Below are 21790 nucleotides of genomic sequence, written 5' to 3'. Positions count from 1 at the left end.
TTAAGAAATTTGAAAAAATAAATTAAAAAAATTATTTTTCATCATTGAATTTTAATTTTAAGTTTTGGGAGTTTGGTAACCATCTATTTTTATACCTTGGATGAATCTAACAAAATAGTATTTTACTTTTTATTTATTTATTTATTTGAATTTTCCAAGAAATATAGAAACCTACTATGTTGGATGTGGTAATACATGTGGGCCCAATGACCCTTAGTAATATTTGAAATATGATAAGTTAGTAGAAGAAGTGATTTTCTCCAATTAAATAGGAACGTAAAAGGCGCGGAAGGAAACTGTCTTTATCTAGAGTCGCAATCTAGAACGTTGTTTCGTTCCTATACTAACGTAAGGTGTAGACATCTCAATTTGCACAAACCCATTAGAAATGGTCTAATTTTCAAAATCTCTAGTTGATTTCAATTAAAGGTCCAAAACCTTTCAACAGGCCTATGTTACATAATAATAACCACTTGGCACATTTCTTCATGCATACATATATACATGCATCACCTCATATTAATTTGCATGCCCAAACCTTGTCCCTAGTCCAACTTTATAACTCATTTTTTATCCAATTTCGTAACCCAGTTTCGATCCCATTCCATAAGCCATTTTTAACTTAATTTCATATTTACTTTCCCAATCCAAACCCATTCTCCATTAACCAATACATTATCCATATTCTAACCCAACACTAAGTCTACATTTAAGCTTAGTGCAAATACCCAAACCTAAACCATCTTAAGCCTGTAACCTAAGTCCAAGTTTAAAACCAAAACTCAAAGTTAAGTCCATTTTAAATCCATGGTCTTACATCTTCCCCCAAAATAGGACACTTGGTGGTTTCTCATTAGTCCTAATGTCCAATGCTTCAATGTAATTGGAGAATCAACTATCTTGAGAAAACCCAAGAATTTCTTTTTCAAAAAGTGAGGTCAAATAAAAAAGGTACTTTGATTTTTGGTAAAAATCCCAAAAGTTGAGAAAACTTTCAATCCTACAGCAAAAGGATATTTACAAGAGAACCCAAGTTTACTTTTTACCTACTACTTCACCTTTACATATATCACTCATTTATTAAAAGTATTTTTGTTCTTTTACCTTTATTTACTGAAAAATCAAAGACCAAAAATACTTTTAGGGTTTTATTTAACAAATTTCACATTTATCATCATAAAGATAGATAATCTTAAAAGAAACAACTAAAAGCTCATGTTCATTCTTTTTATTTTAGGGTTGGACCACTTTATTCCTAGAAGTTTTTCCAAAAGTTTATAAACAACCCTATTTCCTATGAGCAATTCATGCTCTCAAGCTCCCATCTCTCAACCTCAAACTCTATAAAAATCCCTACTTAATTCTTTTAACCATTTCTCAACCTTCAAGCTATTAAACAAAAATCATCACTCATCTTTTACTTTCAACTCTTAGTCAAAGCTTTCAACTTTAAGTTCTTCTATTCAAGAAAATCTCATTCAAGACTATCAAAGGACAAAGTGGGTTAGGACTAGTTTTATTTTAAACATTTGTATTTTCTTCTTCGACCCCTCTTTATTTTTCTTTTTAGAAAATTCTTAAGATGTAATGGAGAAACCCTCTTTTATCTCGAGTAGGTTGAACCTCAACCCTAGGCATGAAATGTTTGAGGTTGTTTGGTCGAAGGATGGAAGTTGAAACTCATTTTTTACTTACTTATCTCTTATGTATTATAATGTACACTATGCATACACACCACACATACTTGGCAATGATAAAGAAATGTGTAATTATCTTAGTAGGGATAAAATACTAAGTTTTTAACCAAGCATACATGCATCAAGGTTGTGGATCTAAAGAAATTCTATCCATGAAATCTCTTTAAAATTCTAAATCAATATTTCAACTCATGTAAAAGGTGATGACTCCATTGGATATCCTCTTTTATAGGATATTCTTCATGTCAACACTAACATTAAATCATCTTTCAAAGAAGTACATACCCAACATGTGCACATACCCACTTCATGCATCTAATGCATTTTTGTTGTTTTATTAGTTATTTAAAATGACTAAATTTAAAAAGATAACCACCCTAAATAGAGAGAATGGGGTGTCTAACATCTTTCCTATTTTTTAATCAAATCTCCTTACTTAGATCTTAGGTAGATCATACATTTTTTATGAATAAGAATCACTATAATGTCATAAAAAATGATTTTCCTAAAAATGTAATTTGGGTGCCATGGTGGTGACTCCAAACAACGTAATATTGAGGTTCAATAATGAACATTTCATGTCTACTTAAGGTTTATTATATGTGGCAAATTTTGATTAGATTCAAACACATGCAACTGCGTGCACAACTTGTTTAGGAGCCCAATGTGTTTTAAAGACTAACCAACTCTTGTCACGTGGACAATATTCCTATAGAATAGCAATGAGACACCAGATCTTGACTCTTTTATTTAGAAAATGTCTTTTAATGAAGTGATCTCAAACCTGCAACCCAATATAAGACTACAAATGTTTTTTTTAGTATTATATTATTAATAAAGATGATGTGACATCTAATGTGGTAGTCTCACTAAATGAAAAAATTAATAAACAAAGATTGGAGAGGCAATTAATTTTTTTATATGGGTAGAGGATTCAATTCTTTTAAGAATCTATTTATTACTTTTACTTTTTTTTTTTACTAGGTCAGTATGTGTTCATGATCGATAAGTCTGATTGTCACATATTGTTAAGTGTTTAAAAGTGTGTATTTTTCAATTGTTTTATAAAATACTTAATCGTATTTTCAAACCTAAGAGCCACGATTTCTTCATAAAATCATGCATAATAGTTAGTTCACTACATTTTACTAACTAAATTGTATATACTTTCATAACGATGGTTTAATTATATGTTTATTTCTTGCAGGAAAATAAATATAAATTAAATAATCACATAATGTAAAATACTAAAGTCAAAGTTCAAATTCAAAGTCAAAGTCAAATCATAGTCCAAGAGATTCGATGGTTTCGAATTGATATAATCAAATTCTAAATATGTCACGTTATACCATTTTGCTCATAACTTTTTACTTACTTAGTGAAATAAGACGAGATTTTAGGATTAGAAAATTGATTTATTCGTATTTTATGAAGCAAAACTTATTTGGACTTTGAATTAGTCAAAAATATGTAACAAGTCAGAAGTTTCAAGTCTGTCATGTTTCACCATTTTGGACGTAACTTTTGACTCGGTTATCGAAACGGGGTAAGGCCTACGGGATTAGAACTCTATTCGAGAGGAAAACATATTTTTATTTCACGTAGAAAATCTTATTTAGACGAAAAATGATGAAATTGTGTTACCAAAACAACTCTAGTTTTTATATATAAAATGATATTAACTCTCTAATTTTTGGCCTTTCTCTCAGAGATTAATAAAAAATAATTTCTTTTTCCATTTATTTATTTGTTAATTTTTTAGAATGAGTTTTAGCTAATCTTTCAATCTAGAGTGATTGTTGAAGTTAAGATGTTTAATTAATTTCAATTTTTATTTTTAAAATTCTTGCATGTTTCTCAAAGTTAATAAATTTCCCTTATACAAATTTTGTTTCTAAAATTATGTTATTTATTTCTCCTTATCCCTCATCTTGAGCATGATTCATTACTATTAAAAAGAATCCATTATATCGAATGCCCATTGTAATGTTTGATAATTAGACAATAAAACTTTTGAAGTGAAAGAAATCTTAATATATTATTAGATTTTTAAAAAAAAAAATAAGGATTTTTATTGTTATATTTTCCCAATCAAGAACCTTTACGGGTTTCTTGACTTGAGTTATTAAAAAAGACTTTAAAATTAATTAATTTAAATTAATTATCCTTGGTGGAATCAGTCTCCCTAAATGTTTTTCAATTTATATATTTTTTAATTAATTTAATTACTTTTTAATTTAATCTTCAAAATCACACCATTTTTTCCTTTGATTTTCTAAAATTTGGAATATTAGTCCCTAAATTCTTAGTGGAATGACCCTAGTTATATATGTAGAATAGCTTTTTAATTTTAATTTTATATTTTGTTATTGTCGTTTTCGAAGACATCTTTACATAATGAACACATATCACAATTAAATGTAGGAAAAATTAGTTAAAATACCTTGGCCAATGGATTTCTTTCTAAATAGTCTCTCAATCTTATCTCACTTTATAATGTTCTTAAAATACGCAAACTACCCTTTTTCACATGTTTGGGTTTCCCAACAGTTATTGCAATCATTTCTAACGATTTTTTATCGTGAATAACGAATGTAAATGATATACTTCTACTTGTCAACATTTAGATGTGTTTTTTTTATTTGTTTCAACAATTTATAACAAAAATAAAGAATGAAGTTGAGATTTTAGAATTTTTATGTAGTGCCAAAATCACCACTTTCTATTTATTGTTGAGTTCAACATTTTAACTGTCAAGCTCACCAATTTTATTGTTGAGGTCGGCAATTTTTTTTTATTGTTGAGTTCAACAATTTTTAAAATATATCCCAATTGACAATAAAAAATGTTGAACTCAACAATAAAAAGTGGTGAGCTCGACATTGTAAATGTCATTCAAATTTTTGTTTTGTTTTTCATTTTTTTTTAGTATTTTCGACTACGATACTTGATAGATCTTCTCGAAATACCTAAAATGCATATGTTATAATAGTAAAATGGCAATTAGATCAAAAGTTACGAAAAAATCCTTAAAAAAATTAGAATCTCAACTTCATTCTTCATTTTTATTTTAAATCATTGAAAAAAAAAAATACATCTAAATGTTCAAAATCAGAAGTATATCACTTTCTATTTGTCATCACGAAGAAAATCGTTGGAATTGATCCTCAATTCCCATTATAAAACCCAAGTGTTGAAGAAGATGAGCAAAGTGTAACTTGGGTATTTCAAAAACATTATAAAGTGACATGAGGTGGGGGGACCATTAAGCAACGAAAATTTTGCTAAATGCATGAACCATCAAGTGATCACCCAAAACTTAGGGATTATTTAGAACGAAATTCTTCCATCAGGTCCTTTACGTAAGTAATTTTCACTTAATTATACATATTCCCATTTATTGTCCACATGTTAGTAAAGGACGACTCTCTACCTAAAAAATTGTACAAATAATCTAGAAAAATTTATACCTTTTACCAATCGTCCTCTCTTTTATAGTTTTTTGGATCCGCAGAGGTAGTTGCATTATTGCTACTCTTCTATAAAGTTTGTAGGGTCTTTCAGCTCATGAAATATTAATTCACCCCTTTATTAACTCTTTGGTCCCCTCCTATAAACTTACTCACTGAAAATCAGCTCAATGAGTTAAAAAAAAAAAAAAAAAATTCTAAACTCATGGGTTAGGTTCAGCAAGGAGAAGGCCACAATAGATCTGGTTAATGATTTGATTGAAATTTTAGTCGTCATTATTCGAGATTTTTAACATTTGGCTGATCTTTCTACTTAAACAAATAATAGATAAATGTATATAAAAGAGAAATAATCTTTGTATGATTTTTATTAATTTGTGTTAATTAAAGAAAGTACATTTGGTGTATATTGAAAAAAGAAATAAATTAAACCTAAATGGGTATATTAAAAATAATTGAAGACATGTATCAGAGATAGAGGCAATGAGGATGTGATGAATGAGTTCCCAATTATAATTGATTTCTATTAAGAGTTGACCTTGAGTTTGTATTTGTTTGTTATAGTTATTTTCTTTATTTTTAATTTACGTGTAATAAGTAATAGTTGGGGTGCCAATAGTGGCTCTCTAATAATACTCCATGGTACCAAAAGCTTTCAAGCTATTGTTTTATTAATAGTGCAATACAAGCTACGTACCACACATGAATATATAGCTTAATTTTGATGGAATTCAACCAAGTATTGGCTTCAAGTACATTCCTTCCATCATTTGTTCCACAAATTGTTGGCTGAAAGCATCAGTTAAATGTAAGCCATCCCAACTTATATGCTCTCTTGGGTTACTACAAGCTTTTGCTTTAGGGTTTTCTCCACAAGTAATAGAAGGGCTATAATTAAATGGACCTCCTCCATACCCACAACAAGCCTTGAGCTTCTCACTTTCCTTGAATCCTACATTACCAAGATACACAATTTAAAAAAAAAAAAAAAAAAAAAATGAATTAGAATGGAAAAAATAAAATCCCATTTGTGGTATTTCCCATAACAGAAGATCATAATTTTTCGCCAAGAACAAGATATATAAATCAAAATAGCAAATTTAATTTACAATGACACAAAACACTCAAAATTTTGCAAAGACAAAGAAGGAAAATTACCAAAGTTTGTTGGATTTGCAATGGCATCTAAATAGAAATTGTTGATGTCGACAACAACGACAGAGATATCGTTCAATTGCTCACTGAGAGCTTGAATCCATTTTTCTAATACATTATTTGCAAAATTGACGACCTCATTGTACTCGAGAAGGCATCCCAATCGATCAGTTGAATTGAATGGTCCTTGTGAACCTACGGACAGTACCGATGGGATACATCCGATGGCTGGAATATTGAAGACCATGAAATTCTTTGCTCCTTCTCTATGAAGATCCTAAACATATATATTTTGTAAGTAATTAATGCCTTAGGTATTGGCCTTGAATCTGTTTCCTTTTGCACTAGATATGGATCAGATGAATTATCTGCTATTAATTTTCAAAGAGTAGGTTTATTTTTACCGATTGAACGAAATTAAGTGATATAATGTTGGTCGATGAGAATTAATATAATGCATTATAATAAAAGAAAACTATTATTGGCACCCTAACTTTTATTTATCACACCCAATTAAAATTAAAGAAAATAAGCGAATGCTTGAGAATAAGTGAAGTTAGGGTGACAGTAAAAACGCTTTTTTTTGTGTGCTAGATTTCTATTTTGGGGTTATGTATTTATATGAGTGTAATCATAGTTGTAAGGAACTACTGGAATTGTCTGGACAAATGTTATAATGTTTTGTGATGTTGAGATTATAATTTGAGCTAAACGTTTGTAATGTTTGAAGAGTGTGTTTTAATCATTAATTGGAGTGTGATAAGTAATTTAAGAAATTGGAGTGTAATAAGTAAAAGTTGGAGTGCCAATAGCAGCTCCATATATGATCAAATAATCACCTATAAAGAAGATCATCAACTCATCACTAAAGCCTAATCCCATCTTAAGATTTTTCTTGATATAAATAGGTGATGATTTCGTGTCTCAGTCTACATCTTATTACAATGCATCATATTAATACTATAATACGTTGTTATTTGGTGGTCGTGGGCTTATTAAGAATTACTTACTTGCACGGCCTTAGAAATTGCTGATACAACTAGTGGCACCGTATTCTCCTTTGTATCCGATGGTGTTAAGTTGTGTGTTAAGAGACTCAAAAGAATGTCATTTATGCCCACAAAAATCATGTAAATCCCATCCCTGAATGCTTCTAATCGAGGAAGGTTAGGATCTACGCGATCTGATTACAAAATGAGATTATTTATTACAATTTGATTAGAGCTAGGAGACAGATAGAGAGAATAATGATATATTAATTCTTAATTACCTGATTTACCAATCGAATTCAACGATGCATAGACATTTCGTTTGAATCTTATAAAGTGATCGGTCTGTAATGGAAGGAAGAATGGTACGTGTTCGGTAATATTTTGAGCAGTTGCTCCAGCTACAGCGAAGTTGATCCCATGTTGATAATTAGGAGCAATGTTCTTGAAATAAGGTTCAATAAACCCAAAATCCCATTTCGAAGCTGTATGATTGTTAAAAAGTAATCAAAAAATAAATACTATATGTGAATATAATTATCCTTGAAATCAGTGTGTGTGGCGTCGAATCAACTTATGGGCTTAATTTTTCACACCACTTAATTTTTCACAAAAAACACACAATGGTGGTTCCATGATATATGATTATAATTAGTTACCCGAATCATTTATTCCACGAAAATACTTAAAACCTTGATTTTGAATGGAATTTGTTATAGAAACCTTACCCATGAAGTCAATAATTAAACGTCCATCGGAAAATCTTCCCGAAGGGGCATGGAAGAAAGTAGACCCGTACGGAGAATTTTCAGCTTCGGTGCTGAATGGAAAAGTTTCAATGCGGTTGCCAGTATCACTCAATGAATCACCGAAAACGAAAATGGCAGAGGGAAGATGATCAATTTTGGATCCAATACACTTTCTCAAGAACAAAATTAAAATTAAGAAGAACATTTGAGAATATTTCAAATTTTCCATTGCTGTTGAATAACTCACTCTTGCAAGAGATTAGAATAGAATAAGAGAGATTGAAATCTATTGTTCTTTTACTTTGGTGAGGAATACAAGTTCTCAATTTCTCAATTTCTGTCAGAAATTTTTTATCAGAAACAAGTTCTCAATTTCTGTGTGTTAAGCTGATAAGTAAATGGTATGATGCCACGTGTATTGGATAAAATTTTTATGACACGTGGCATCATGTTACTGAGGACCACTTTATTATTATTATTTTTATTTTTAGTATGGCAGTACATAATTTCTTCCTAAAAATTGAGAGAGATTCTGTTGACACACCAACTTTTACTAGGACTACTCCAATTCATATGATACCAATCATTGGAGGCGCTCTTAGTAAATATTGGTGCGGCAATAAAATTTCTCTATATTAATTATAAGGCATTAATAATGGAAATTCCTAGGAGATGGTTTAACTTTAACTCAGGAGACTTACCATGTGTGTGGAAAATCAGTAAACCATTGATTTTCCTCGAGTGTATAATACTGGTGTCTCGAGAAATAAACATCTTATGCTGCTTTGCACACTAAGTACCTCTCAGTTTCTTAACTCAAAGTTTCAAAACTAGAAAACTCTACTCAAACATAGTCCATACCATATCAAAGCCCGACCCAAAAAATCAAAATTTTGGCCGAATTGAAATTACCATCTCATTAGGGATAGGGATTGAGTTGTGGGTTGCGGTCTAGACCATGTAGTCATGACTCACATGTGTGTTTTGTGGATGGATTAATCTTATTTAATTAAAAAATTGAACACTTTTTTAATTCTATTTTTACATCTTATTCAATTCTTTTATGAATCTATTTATTATTTTTACCCTTCTGTTTTTTTTTTTTTTACTAAGTCGTCTCCAGTTCATGGTCGAAAAATCTAATTGTCACACACAACAATTAATTATAGGTAAAATTACTTAAAGGACTTTGGTAAAGGGATTTCGTTCTAAATAGTCCCAGTTTTGAGTGGTAACTTTAGTCCATTTAGTAAATTTTTTATTTCTAAATGGTCCCTCAACTTTATCTCACATTATAATATTCTTGAAATACCCAAACTGCCCCTTTTTTCATCTACTTCACATTCTTAGATTTTTCAAAGGCGATTGCAATCATTTTCGATAATTTTTTTTGTTGTGAATGGTGAATGAAAATGATTTACTTCTAATTTTGAACATTTAGATGTATTATTTATTTATTTATTTATTTCAACAACTTACAGCAAAAATAAATAACGAAGTTGAGATTTCAAATTTATACAATGTCGAGCTCACTATTTTTTTATTTATTTTCAAGTTCAACATTTTTTATTGTTGAATTCGACAATTTTTAATAAAATGTCGAACATGACAATAAAAAGTGGTGAGCTTGACAATAAAAATGTTGAACTCGACAATAAAAAGTAGTGAGCTCGACACTCTAAATGTGATCTAGATATTTTCATTTTTTCAAGTACGATACTGAATATATCTTCTCAAAATACCTAAAATATATGTATATATTATAGTTGTGATATTGACAATCAGATAAAAAGTTACAATGAAATCTTTAAAAAATTTAAAATCTCAACTTCATTCTTAGTTTTTTCTATTATAATTTGATGAAATAAATCAAAAAATACATCTAAATATTCAAAGTTAGAAATATATCACTCTCCATCCCTCAATCACGTCCAAAATCGTCTAAATTGATTTCAATCCCCATTGAAAAACCTAAGCATATGAAGATGATGATAAAAGGGTAATTTGGGTATTTCAAAATATTATAAGGTGAGATGAGGTCAAGGGACTATTAAGCAAAGAAAAGTTTACTAAATGGACTATCAAGCTACTGCTCAAAACTTAGGGACTATTTAAAACAAAATCCCTCTATCAGGTCCTTTTAAGTAATTTTCCCTTAATTATACATCTTCCCATTTATTGTCCACAGTTATGATGAAGTGTTTCTATATTTGCTTTTCTATAAAGGGGACCTCTCCCTACCTAAAAAGTGTTTCATCCTCTCTTTTTAATAGTTAGGCTAAAAATTAATAACTTTTTTCATTAGTCTCATTTCAAGATTTATATGATGATATATTCTTGATTGTTTGAATAAGCTTATACATGCAGTTGGGGTATAATTTTTGGGTTGGGATCCATATACTCATGGAAAGAAAATTCATATCTTCACACAATTTAAAGATGCAACTCAATAATACACTATAAATCTCTAAAATAAATCCCAACTGTTGGATTTCATATTTACACGACGACTTGTGAATATATGAGTTAATTTCTATGAGTCTATGTATTTGAGTGATTTTTTTTTTTAAATTTATTATTTTTTCCTTCAATTGCAAAATTTTTACTGTGCCACCTTGGCCTAAATGACACCTTAGATACAATATGTACCATATATTAAAATAAACATACAAATATCACTATCTAAAACTCATTACCATATCAAATTCAAATGTCATATTATCAATTACTATTTATGATCGATATAAAAAAAAAAATCAGCAGATCCATCAAGTATTCATATTCAAAAAAGGAAAAAAAAAAAAGGAAAGATAAAAGTTCCTTTGCTGATTACTTGAAATGAAATACTCTTCAACAATGTCAAGCTCCATATAAGAAATATGACAAGAAATGATGGGGACAAGAATCTTGTTAAACCTAGCTTGAGTCCAACAATGAAACGTATAGACCAAGTCATCTCACATCGGAGGTAGGAAGGTTGTTTGAATTGAGATTCCTATCTTAATCAAGAAAAAAAGCCTTAAATAGTGTTAAGTGAGTAGTGGGTGAGAATAAATGTAGGCATAGTAAAAAAAAAAAAACTCCATTTTTTCTAAAAGTCTCGTTTAAGACTTGTTTCATACCTCTAACGATTAAAACAATATAAAACTCAATTTTTTCAAAAAAAAAAAATAATAATAATATTTTAAACACGATTTTTACGGTTTAAACGTGTTTTTTTTATATTTTAAACATATTTTTTTAATAAATTAAATTAAATTAAAAACAAACGTAATTCGTTTTTTGCAAAAGTATATGGTTAATTCGTATGGCCTTATGGTTGTTTGTACTTTGGTTCACTATTTACATTAGAAGAAAGTGAGGGTTCAGATTGAGGGTTTAATCCATTTTTAAGCCTTTTCCTCCACATTGAGGGTTTCAAACAAAATAGTCTATGAGGGTTCAGATGAAAAAAATCAAAAAAGATAACAATGAGGATTCAATCAAGTTCAGAAATGAGGATTCGAAAGAACTTACTGATTTTGTGTGCGAGATGGAGAACACGAAGTTGAAATGGAGAGAAATGCTTCGATCAAAAATGGGGAACACATTGTTGAAACCTTTTTATTTTATTTTATTGGTGCATGCTGGAGAGGGAGAAGAGAAGAGAAAAAAGAAAAGAGAGAGAAAAACTAAATAAAATCACGTCTAATGTGTGATAGGGGTATTTTTGTCAAAAAATCACAACTACTATAGCAAATGGGGCGATTTGGTATAATAAGTAGAAAACGTTCCCGTTTTCTTAAGTTGTCAAATCTATGGATTTATTTGCTAAAATTCACTATAACAAATTATAAGTAAGTTAATAATTTTGTAGATAATATGTTAATTTTTTTAAATGGAAAAAATTTTATAATGATTTGAAATACTTTTTTACCTTTTCGATGTTTGGGAACTAGAACCAATGGGTGCCCATGTTTTTTTAAGGTTCTATTTCCATTTATTTTGAAACCAAACCCAAAACTGACAAGAACCAGAATCAGAACCAAATTAAATATAACGGTTATTGTGATATGTTCATTAGGAACCAAGCCAGAACTAACCCATTGGCACCCCTAGTTAACTCCCAACCAACTTGTCTGTTTGAAATTTTAAATCAGAAGATGGTCGACATTGATCTAATTCAGGTTTGGTAATGGGAAACCTCTTCAAAATCATTTGATCTGGCCGTGATGTCAATTCTTTAATTTAGGGAGTAAGATTGCTACTATACTTTAATGGAATGTAGATTTCTGCTTCATTTGGTCCTTTGTTGTGTTTTAATGTTTTCTACTTCAAATACATTTACTTCAAGATATCTCTTTGTAAGCATTTAATTAGATTATTAATTTTATTGTAATATTATGTTCCTACTTAGTTTTTATCAGGGTCCTTAAGATAGTTGCTTAGAACCAGACCCAAAAATGATCAGGTCCATATTAGTAGACCCAAAACTGACTAATCGATTTCTGGTATATCGAGTAATTGGATCCATTGACCCCCTTAATTGGAACTATTCATGGGGCTTGGTGTTATTTCACCATCATAACTGTAAATAAAAAAAAAAATAACGAAAAAGAAAAAAAGTGGCAAACCCACGATTGACAAGGGTTTCAAAAAAAGAAATGATTGAAGGGTATCCAATTTTACTTTTAAAAATTTGGATAAGTTTTATTCAAAATAACCACATTATTTTTACTTTTGGGATTTAGTGTAGTAAATGGAGTATTTTGGTAGTTTATGAGTTTATTTGAACATTAGATCAAGTTACTGGATGATCACGATTTGAACAGAAACTAAACTTTTGTAGAATCTATGATTATGAGACTTTCAATTATTATCTCAATCTTTTTCGGAGAAATAGAGGGTCACTAATATAATTATTTTTGCATCGAAACAAAACCTGAATCGTCTTCCTTTCCAAAAATAAAAAAAATATTGAATTTTTTTATAATGAAGAACGAATGAGAGCTTGAAAGGACTAATGACATGTTTGGATGGTATTTTTTTTCCCAAAATAAATGGTTATTTCACTCCAAAAAGATCATAAAAGTTCTTGTCGACTTGGAAAATGCAAAGTGCTTTTCTAAAGCGCTCAATCACCCTTTCGCACGATTAGCACATGCGTGAATGTGACAACAAGCTATAGATATATAACAAAATATTTCTACCAAAATAGTAATTATTATAAGATAGGAATCCTGTATTAACTTGAGTTGAGTTTCCCTCCTATTACATACGGGACTAAAAATTAGAAGTAAAATATGTTTAAGTCTTCATAAGACTAAAAAATTTCAAAGAAATTTCAATTTGCTAAAAAATATGTGAATTTTATAAAAGGACAAAAATTGTTAAAAGTACAACTACTTTCTAAACAAACCAAGGGGTGACAATCTCAACACGATTTGAAAACTATACGAAGTTAGTGAGTTTGGATCATAATATTGTCAACACATCTAACACGATTATTAAATGGATTGCGTTTGGGTTCTAGGCGTCAATCCGTTTAGACACGTTTAGTTATTCTATCATTAATGTGTAATTTTAAATATATGAATAATTATTTAATAATTTTTTAAATTATTGGTTTTTTCTAGAATTATCTTATAATACGTTTTTTTTTTATCAAATTCTATAAAATATAAAGGTTGCTTTAAGATATTTTTAAATTGATAAACGGTTAAGTTTTAGTTTGGGAAAGAAAAATAAGTTATTTATTTATATTTTTTTACTCTATTTTTTTCATTAAAATTTAGATGTATGTATTGTTTGATTCCTAATATTGGCAAAATGGCCTTAAGTAAGATTTAAGATCTCACAAAGTAATAAGGCTATTATGTCTCATGTGATACTAAAATACACTTTGCTTAGCCAATAATAATAGCAATAATAATAATAATAATAATTTGAAAAACACTTTCCTTGCTAAGTTAGTTAGGAAAGTTCCCTTTATGGCATCCAAAAATAGGATCTGATGCCACATGACTGTAAAGGATAAAATTCTATGAACTTTGAAGAAAAAAAATTCTAAAGAAAGTTATTTTTTATCATTGAAATTAGTTTACAGTTTTGTGGATTTAATTTTAGTAATGATATTTTGTTTTTAGTGGTGAAAATGAAACTTATTTTTTTCGATAAAAAATAGAATTTTAAGAAATAGGTTATATATGGATTGGGTCCGGTATACCTATTTATGAATGAGTTGGGTTTGGGTACGGTAAATTTTCATAATACCCTTACCTCAACAAGGTAAGAATACAACCCGACCCATTGCCACCTCTAAACAAACTTTTAATGAAATTCAAAAAAGAAACTTTAAAATGAAAAATAAACAAATAATTTACTTTTAAGTTATAATTTTTTATAAATCAAAATTAAATTTAAAATTTCTAACAAGATGCAATTGCACAGATCCTACAGTAAAAATCACTTTCCATCTCTGTCTACCAATATATAAATCAATAAAAATGAGAGATGCTATTGGCAACCCAATTTCTTAAATTATTTATCACGCTCCAATAAAAAATTAAGACACGCTCTTCAAACATTACAAAGATTTGGCTCAAATTGTAATCTCAACATTATAACACTTATTCAAACAATTTCAATAATTTACCACATTCAAATTATTTGTGAAATCAAAGATATAAAAAAAAAAAGATAAAAAGAAATTCAAATTACTTGTAGACAAGTAATTATCATCTAAATTCAAAAAAGAAATACGACTCATTTTCACCTAAACTATTATCTTCTTTTCGGCCGAATTATAGGAACAATATTGAATCCAGAAGAATACTAAATTAGCCTAGAGCACTGGGATAAACAAAGACATTGGCCTATAATGCTCGGACAAACAAAGATGAAACGAGAACAAGAAAACCATATCCTCCAAAAAGAGAGATCTTGCTAGTAGAACTGGTCGTAGTGTTCTTGCTGCCCGGTGGAGAGCCTGAATATTAAAAACACATAATAAAATTATGTTAATAATGTCCAAAACTGTCATTTTTTTCATAAATGTTCATAAAAGGCAGGAGTGGAACTTGGACGGGTTTGATTGGGGTTGGGGCCAAATTGAAATCGTATCGATCAAAGCAAATCAAAATGCACGTAGACCAAAACAACCCAAATAGAACCAAAATCGATTTGGTTTGGCTCGGTTCTGGGTTGCCAACATCATATAAACCTGTTTGGAATCTACATATATTTTAATTTTTAAAAAATAATTATGAAATATTAATTTTATATAATAAGTCATGAATCTGTCTTAAATCCTAAGAAGTAAGCACAATAAAAAAATAATAATCATCCTCCATCTTCCTTCGTGCTCCAATCCATAATATATTAACATATATGTATTCATTTTATAAGGGGATTTAGTTCTTGGTTTGATTCAGTTCTATACAAGCCTTAAACTAAGATTTGAGCCTAATTGATTGATTCTACATTTTCTTAATCCAAAACTGAACGGCAACTTGTTCCAAACTATCACAATGTGAAAAAAGTCCAAATTTGATGACCCTGGACAGTCAAATTTCATAAAATTTGACGGACTGAAACTATCAAATTAATGAAGGATGGGAGAAATTTGACAGCTTTAAGCCGACAAATTTGGGAATATCTAGAATTTCGACGGTCGTACACCGTCAAATTTTAATTTCTAAAATTCGTGGGTTGTTAATCTTTTCTGTTGAATTTTCCAGTTTTCACGTAGTATATCCCAAAGCTATCAGTTTGATTCAGTTCTTGGTTTGAACCAGACCTAGTTGCATCCCTAATACTAAAAAGTACTTCTTGTTGTACGATTTCCAATATAAAACAAGGGCAATATTGTCATTGTACAATTTTTATTTATTTTTTAAATATCACAAAAACTATAAGAAAGAAATTATAAAAATGAAAGTAAAAGATAAAAATGTTTTTATTTTTATTTTTAAGGGCATCATGGAAGGATTATGGTTGTAGAGATTGCTAATATCTAATTCATAAGGCAATTCTGCATTAAACATTAGTCCCTCTTCTTTATGAATTATAATGAGGGAAGAAATAATAATTTTCAAACTCACCAGTTGAAGGAGTGGAAGGTGTCGTTGGAGTCGATGGTGAAACGGTTGGAGGTGTGGTATCTGTAGTAAAAAAGGAAAAAAAAAAAAAATAGAGTAGAGAAATCATTTTAGAATTTCTTTTTTAAGAAATAAAATATTTATAGATGAAATTAAAAAATAAATAGAAATAAAATATTGTTCTTAGATTTGGTCCCTTTTTGGCCTTTGAGCAATCATCTCCAATTTTTTGGTCCAATCATTTGTTGATCTTAGAACATTGCATTAAACATAAAAGTTTAAAGCAAATCTTAATCCAAGATATAAAATAAATACAAAATTAGAAACAAAATCTAATAATGAATCAAACAAACAATAAAAATTATACTAAGATTTAAAGGATTAAAATGTCTCAAAGGTAATGTTTTGGTAAAATAAAAAATAAAAAAATCTAAGAATGTCTAACCATAATAAACAAAATTTCGGTGAATTTTAACGAAAATTGAAAAATATCACCAAAAAAGTCTTGAAAAATTAGTAATTGATGGACTAATTGGATTGGTATTTTTCTTTGAAATAATCAACCAATTTTTATTTACCAATCTCGCTCTATTTTATTTTTAATTTTTGGGGGGCTTATCCTCCACAAAAATTTCTTGAATTTATATGAATTAATTGTTGAATTCAAACGCATACGATCACCAAAAGCGCCAAAAAAGGGGGTTGTCGAAACAATCTACGATTAACCAATTGGGATGATAGGTGGTTTTTCAATATAAAGAGAGACAACCAGAGATTTTCCCAAATTAATCAAATTGCCCAACACAAAACATTTTGAGATAAATTGAAAACGTCTAGGTCGAAACCATAATTTCATCATCGAAACGTTCCGAGACTCGTACCGAATTTTAAATCAAACTAAAAATCATCAATTAGTCCCAAAAAATTTTAAAACCTAAATAAAAAAAAACAAGATTAACCCAATAACAAAATCCTAAAGAAGAAGAGATTCAAAAAAAATAAAAAATAAAAAATGTGTCATACCTGTCTTGCACACACTTAAATCAACCACAGCACCACATGCCTTTGGAAGCTTCAAGGCATTCTCTTGAGTTAAATTAAGACTCTTCAAAAGGTCTGAATTGTTGAAGACATCACAAAGACATTTAGAATTATCTGTGATCATCTGCTTCAATGGAAGACAACACGACGATGGTGGCGATGATGGAGATGTCAAGTAAGGTTGACAAGGAAGGAGTTTCTGAATACAAGGCATTGATGAATCACCTAATTGAGAATAACTCAAAGAAACCCATGAAGAGAACATTATCACAATCATAGAAAACAAGAGCTTCAACTCCATTGTTATATTAATTTAAAAAAAAATGAATAAGAGGAAAGAAGGTGAGAGAGAAGATCTGTTTAATTTTCTTTGTTTACTTGTTGGTTTGCTATTTATAAAGATTTATGATTCTGATATTCTGTTGCAACAACTAAACCGTTTCTCTCGCCCTATTATTATTATTTATTACTATTATTACTGGGTGAAATTTAGAAAGAGAAACCCTTTCCTTACTAAGAGTGAGGAAAAAAGCCTTACTAAGTCTCATCCACCATCAAAAAGGCCTCCAGATGGGTAAAGAAGACCTCGAGATTTGTAATTTCCATATTATCGGACTCATTTAGATAAACCCTCTAACTTAGTTTTCGAACTCAAGACATGCCATTGACCTTGGTCTTCTATGAGAGACTAAACAAAATAACCACGTTTTAAATCTTAGGTAAAACTTTTTTTTTTTTATTTGCAAAACCAATCATCCTCAACCTCTTGGATAAAGTTCTGAGCAAGCTCTAGCCTGACAAACTTAGTAAGACCTTAAACTTTATCAGGGGTTGGCTGGACCGACATGGATTGCCACGTTAGTCATCCAACTTCACAACCCTCTAAATTTCATGGAATAAATCAGATTACAAACAAAATAAAACTGTTTTGAGTATGATCCAAGGTTTCAACAATGGGCAACCGTGTAAACATTATATTTATCAAAATAAAATTATACTTACCTTTTTAATAAAACTATACATATTGAAAGAAAAAAAAAAAAAAAAAGAGTCGGATCCAAAATGGTGTTCCATTCCTCATAGCTAGGAATGGTGTTTATGTGGCGTGCTTGGGTAGGAGTTTAAGACACATTAGACTCCTAACCAAGCCATTTATGAGATAACATGCAATCCAATGTGTTTGTTTTCCAATAAACACCTGCCACATGAATGTTGTATTTTGCCATACGAACAAGATACTTGATAAGTTTGGAGGTCCAACTCAAAATCATTGGCGATGAGTGGAGAGGCCTAGGAGTTTATATAAGGAGAGAGACAACGCAATGAGTGTCGATGTGGGACTAAACTCAACAACACCATTCTGGATCCCCAATTAAAAAAAAAATGATGTTTTGTTTTGATGCAATGCATTGTCAAATGATCATATTAAGTATGCCACAAGCTATGCATGTCATGACCAATGCATGGTACATATATTTATGACTATCAAATGAGATTCCCTCTTGAGATAATATATGTCAACACGAAATTATAGAGCTAGCCACATCAAAGTAAAATTTCCATTTCAGGTTATAAGACCTTTTTCATGAAAGAGAAAAAAACAATGAGTAATCTACTTGATGAAATCATCATGGCTTGTCGCGCACATGATTTGACTACGATATGCTAGCGTATGCCCACGTGATTTGTTAGCCGAAGGAAAAGACAAGGCTTACCATCGATAAAAGTTAAACCATACATACTTATTTGGGACAATAGATCTGAAGCTTTCTACTTTAGATTATTCCTTTTCGATTTAAGGTTGTATCATGAAGTATGAGAGACTCCCAAGTTCCCATCCCTAGTAGATCAAATGATTAGTTTGTATATACACCCCCAAGTGCGAGGTTGTAGCTCAATCCAATGACATATGGATTTTTTTTTTGGTGAATCGTCTTATTCCTAAGGATTAGGTTGGCCTGGGCAAAAGAGATTTCGTCATCTATGAGCACTCCATCCGATGTGTTGATATTTATTATTAGATTCAATAAAAGATAAATAGATGATTCATTTTAATGTTTTTGGGTTAAATGAGTTTTTGAAAGTTGAAGGGTATTTTCTGTATTTTTTTTTCTTTTGCAAATTGAGTGTCCAGGCCAGCTTGCGAGCACCATGACTAATCTTAGGGAGGACTATCACATCAACCCACCGCCATGGTCCCCCATTTTCTGTATTTTTTATTGTACTAAGAATGTGGAATTTACCATTTTATCTCCTAAAAATAATAGTCACACATTTGAAGAAGAAAAGATTTTCCTTGAGGTTACAAGAGATCTCTCAAATAACTATTTAAGTTATTTGTTTAAGAGGTTACATTTTTGTTGTTAAGTGGTGGCTTACTCCATTTTCCACTTTGTATGTACGCATAGTCTTAAGGAGTATTGTTTATTTGCTAGATTAAATGTTGAAATTCGATCTCGATCATGACCTTTGAGACAAACAGACATAATGATTTGCTACATCAAACGTTGGCTTATTTTGCGCTTCTACGCACCTTCTCTATGTAAGAAATTAAGGATAAATTACTTTATAGACCCTATAATACGGACATTCCTTTTAAATGCATTTGTTGTCCGATTCTTAATAAATTGAGAAAGTTTCTCTTATTGGCTCACCCCCATGAAAATCTTTTTTTTTTTTTTTTACTTAATGCCCCTTAAAAAAACTCAAATGATTTTAATGTCCCTTAGCCCATGAAATTTATCTTCAGACTCAAACCATTGAAATGGATCATTCAAATCCTCATATTAAATTTCTAAATCTTAATACCTTACATTTTTATCAATAAAAAATTTATTTGAATTTAATCAATGATTTATGTGAAAAAGTTCACCTACTTTAAAAGATACACACACAAAAAAAAAAAAAAAAAAAACTTCATTTTTATAGTCTCCAAAATTTTCTCCAATTTTTCTTGAAATTCCCGAACTAATAGAATTGATCCATTGCCGAACAATTGCGAAGCCCAATTTTGTTACTATGATTCTTCCTCCTTTCTTAACTATTAAAAAAGAGTAAAATAATCTTTCATTCTATAAAATGAAAAAAAATAGAATTTCTAAATTATTTTATTGGCAGAAGGGGTCTAAGTGAATCCGTTTTATAACTTTAGGGAAGATAAGTGTGATTATCAAAATATTAGGGGTTCAACATGGAATTGCACGAAACCATAAGGGGTCAGTATCCAATATTCCACTTATTAATCATTCCCTATAGAAAGAGTCGAGATGAGTGCACACAATTTTAGGTAGGGGTGTAACTTGGTCTGGTTCAAATCGAGAACCGAATCAAACCGATAGCTTTGGGGTGGTTTGGAATAAGTTGCGGTTTGATTCCAGTTTACGAAAATGGAGAACCGATCCATTTGGTTCGGTTGGATTTTTATTTATTTATTATGTGTGCAGAAGATGGATTTGTGCGCACCAATTTTGTTATTTCATATATTGTTGGTTGATTAATGAGTGACTAATTATTGATAAATATTCTCTTAGATCTCTGAAAGTTTTCTCCTAAATATTTGAATTTTGAAATGTGCAATATCTCTTCACTGTTTTGGTAATACATGTATTTAGCCTTTCTTTGTTGTGTGTGTGTGAATGTGTGTCGAAGAGAGAGAGAGAGATCCCACCTGAACTTGTTATTGAGTAAATAGTGTTTAAATTTGGTGTAGATTCTTTTGAGTTTAGTCCCACATCATCCATTCATTGTCTTGTCTCTTTCCTTTTTCATTTTACTAAGATACTCTTCATCTTTAATCAAATTTTCAACTAAACTTAACCTTAAAAAACAAAAGGAAGTTTCTAAAATACCATTCATCTTTACTTAAATACCTTTTATCTTTAATCAAATTTTCAATCAAACTTAACCTTAAAAAATAAAATGTAATTATCAAAATACCTTTTATTTTTAATCAAATTTTCAACCAAACCTTAAAAAATAAAAGGGAATTACCAAAATACCTTTCATTTTTAACCAAATTTTCAACTAAACTTAACCTTAAAAAATTAAAGAAATTACCAAAATACCCTTCATCTTTACCAATTACTAAAATATCTTTCATTTTTAATCAAATTTCCAACCAAACTTAACTATAAAAAATAAAAGAGAATTATTAAAATATCCTTCATCTTTAATCAAATTTCCAATCAAACTTAACCTTAAAAAATTAAAGTTTTTTTACTAAAATACCCTTCATCTTTACTACCAAGACCAAAAGTAATTCATCATCATTATTTTATTATCAAAATACCCTTTATATTTATGTGGATGTTGGATTGTGTATTATGCAGGTATTTTCTTTATCATATATTCACTTTTAAGAGGAGATGCTACAGAAATTTTGATAGAATTATAAAATTTATAAATTTATTAAATTAAAAATAATTATTTTTATAATTTTTTAATATACATTTATTATATATATAGTGTAATTATATATTTATTAAGGTATTTTATTTATTTTTTGTGCATTCTAGGTGCATTATCAACATTAAGGGTATTTTAGTCATTTTATCAAAATTCAGTAATAAAAAGTTGTCAAACGAACATCAATTTCTGGTTTATGTGCTTTTG

At 29.6% G+C, this 21790-nt stretch overlaps 2 protein-coding genes across 2 annotated transcripts; both read right to left on the bottom strand.

The window, feature by feature from the left end:
* Positions 1-5810: 5810 nt before the first annotated feature.
* LOC147394024 (GDSL esterase/lipase At3g62280-like) lies at positions 5811-8444 on the bottom strand. Its single transcript, XM_086453770.1, has 5 exons — positions 8040-8444; positions 7593-7796; positions 7333-7505; positions 6326-6599; positions 5811-6119 (listed from the first exon to the last, which is right to left on the bottom strand). The coding sequence occupies exons 1-5, from the start codon at positions 8287-8289 to the stop codon at positions 5899-5901; spliced, it is 1122 nt and encodes a 373-aa protein (XP_086309896.1). The 5' UTR covers positions 8290-8444; the 3' UTR covers positions 5811-5898.
* A 6175-nt stretch (positions 8445-14619) lies between these two features.
* LOC147394023 (non-specific lipid transfer protein GPI-anchored 3-like) lies at positions 14620-18159 on the bottom strand. Its single transcript, XM_086453072.1, has 3 exons — positions 17162-18159; positions 16142-16201; positions 14620-15027 (listed from the first exon to the last, which is right to left on the bottom strand). Exons 1-3 carry the CDS (start codon positions 17478-17480, stop codon positions 14915-14917), a joined length of 492 nt encoding a protein of 163 aa, XP_086309198.1. The 5' UTR covers positions 17481-18159; the 3' UTR covers positions 14620-14914.
* Positions 18160-21790: the final 3631 nt, after the last annotated feature.

This window comes from Akebia trifoliata, chromosome 9 (assembly GCF_017979445.1).
Source record: "Akebia trifoliata isolate Shusen 1 chromosome 9, ASM1797944v1, whole genome shotgun sequence".
Classification (NCBI taxonomy): domain Eukaryota; kingdom Viridiplantae; phylum Streptophyta; class Magnoliopsida; order Ranunculales; family Lardizabalaceae; genus Akebia; species Akebia trifoliata.
The sequence above is the reverse complement of the archived record's forward strand: the minus strand, read 5'-3'. Positions and strand labels throughout refer to the sequence as shown.

Coding starts and splice junctions, on each gene's coding strand:
- LOC147394024 (XM_086453770.1), bottom strand. CDS start 8,289: ATGGAAAATTTGAAATATTCTCAAATGTTCTTCTTAATTTTAATTTTG. Junction 6,600..7,332: donor CAATTTCTAAGGCCGTGCAA/GTAAGTAATTCT, acceptor ATATATGTTTAG/GATCTTCATAGAGAAGGAGC. Junction 6,120..6,325: donor TGCAAATCCAACAAACTTTG/GTAATTTTCCTT, acceptor TTGGTAATGTAG/GATTCAAGGAAAGTGAGAAG.
- LOC147394023 (XM_086453072.1), bottom strand. CDS start 17,480: ATGGAGTTGAAGCTCTTGTTTTCTATGATTGTGATAATGTTCTCTTCA. Junction 16,202..17,161: donor TTTAAGTGTGTGCAAGACAG/GTATGACACATT, acceptor TTTTTACTACAG/ATACCACACCTCCAACCGTT. Junction 15,028..16,141: donor ACCTTCCACTCCTTCAACTG/GTGAGTTTGAAA, acceptor TTTAATATTCAG/GCTCTCCACCGGGCAGCAAG.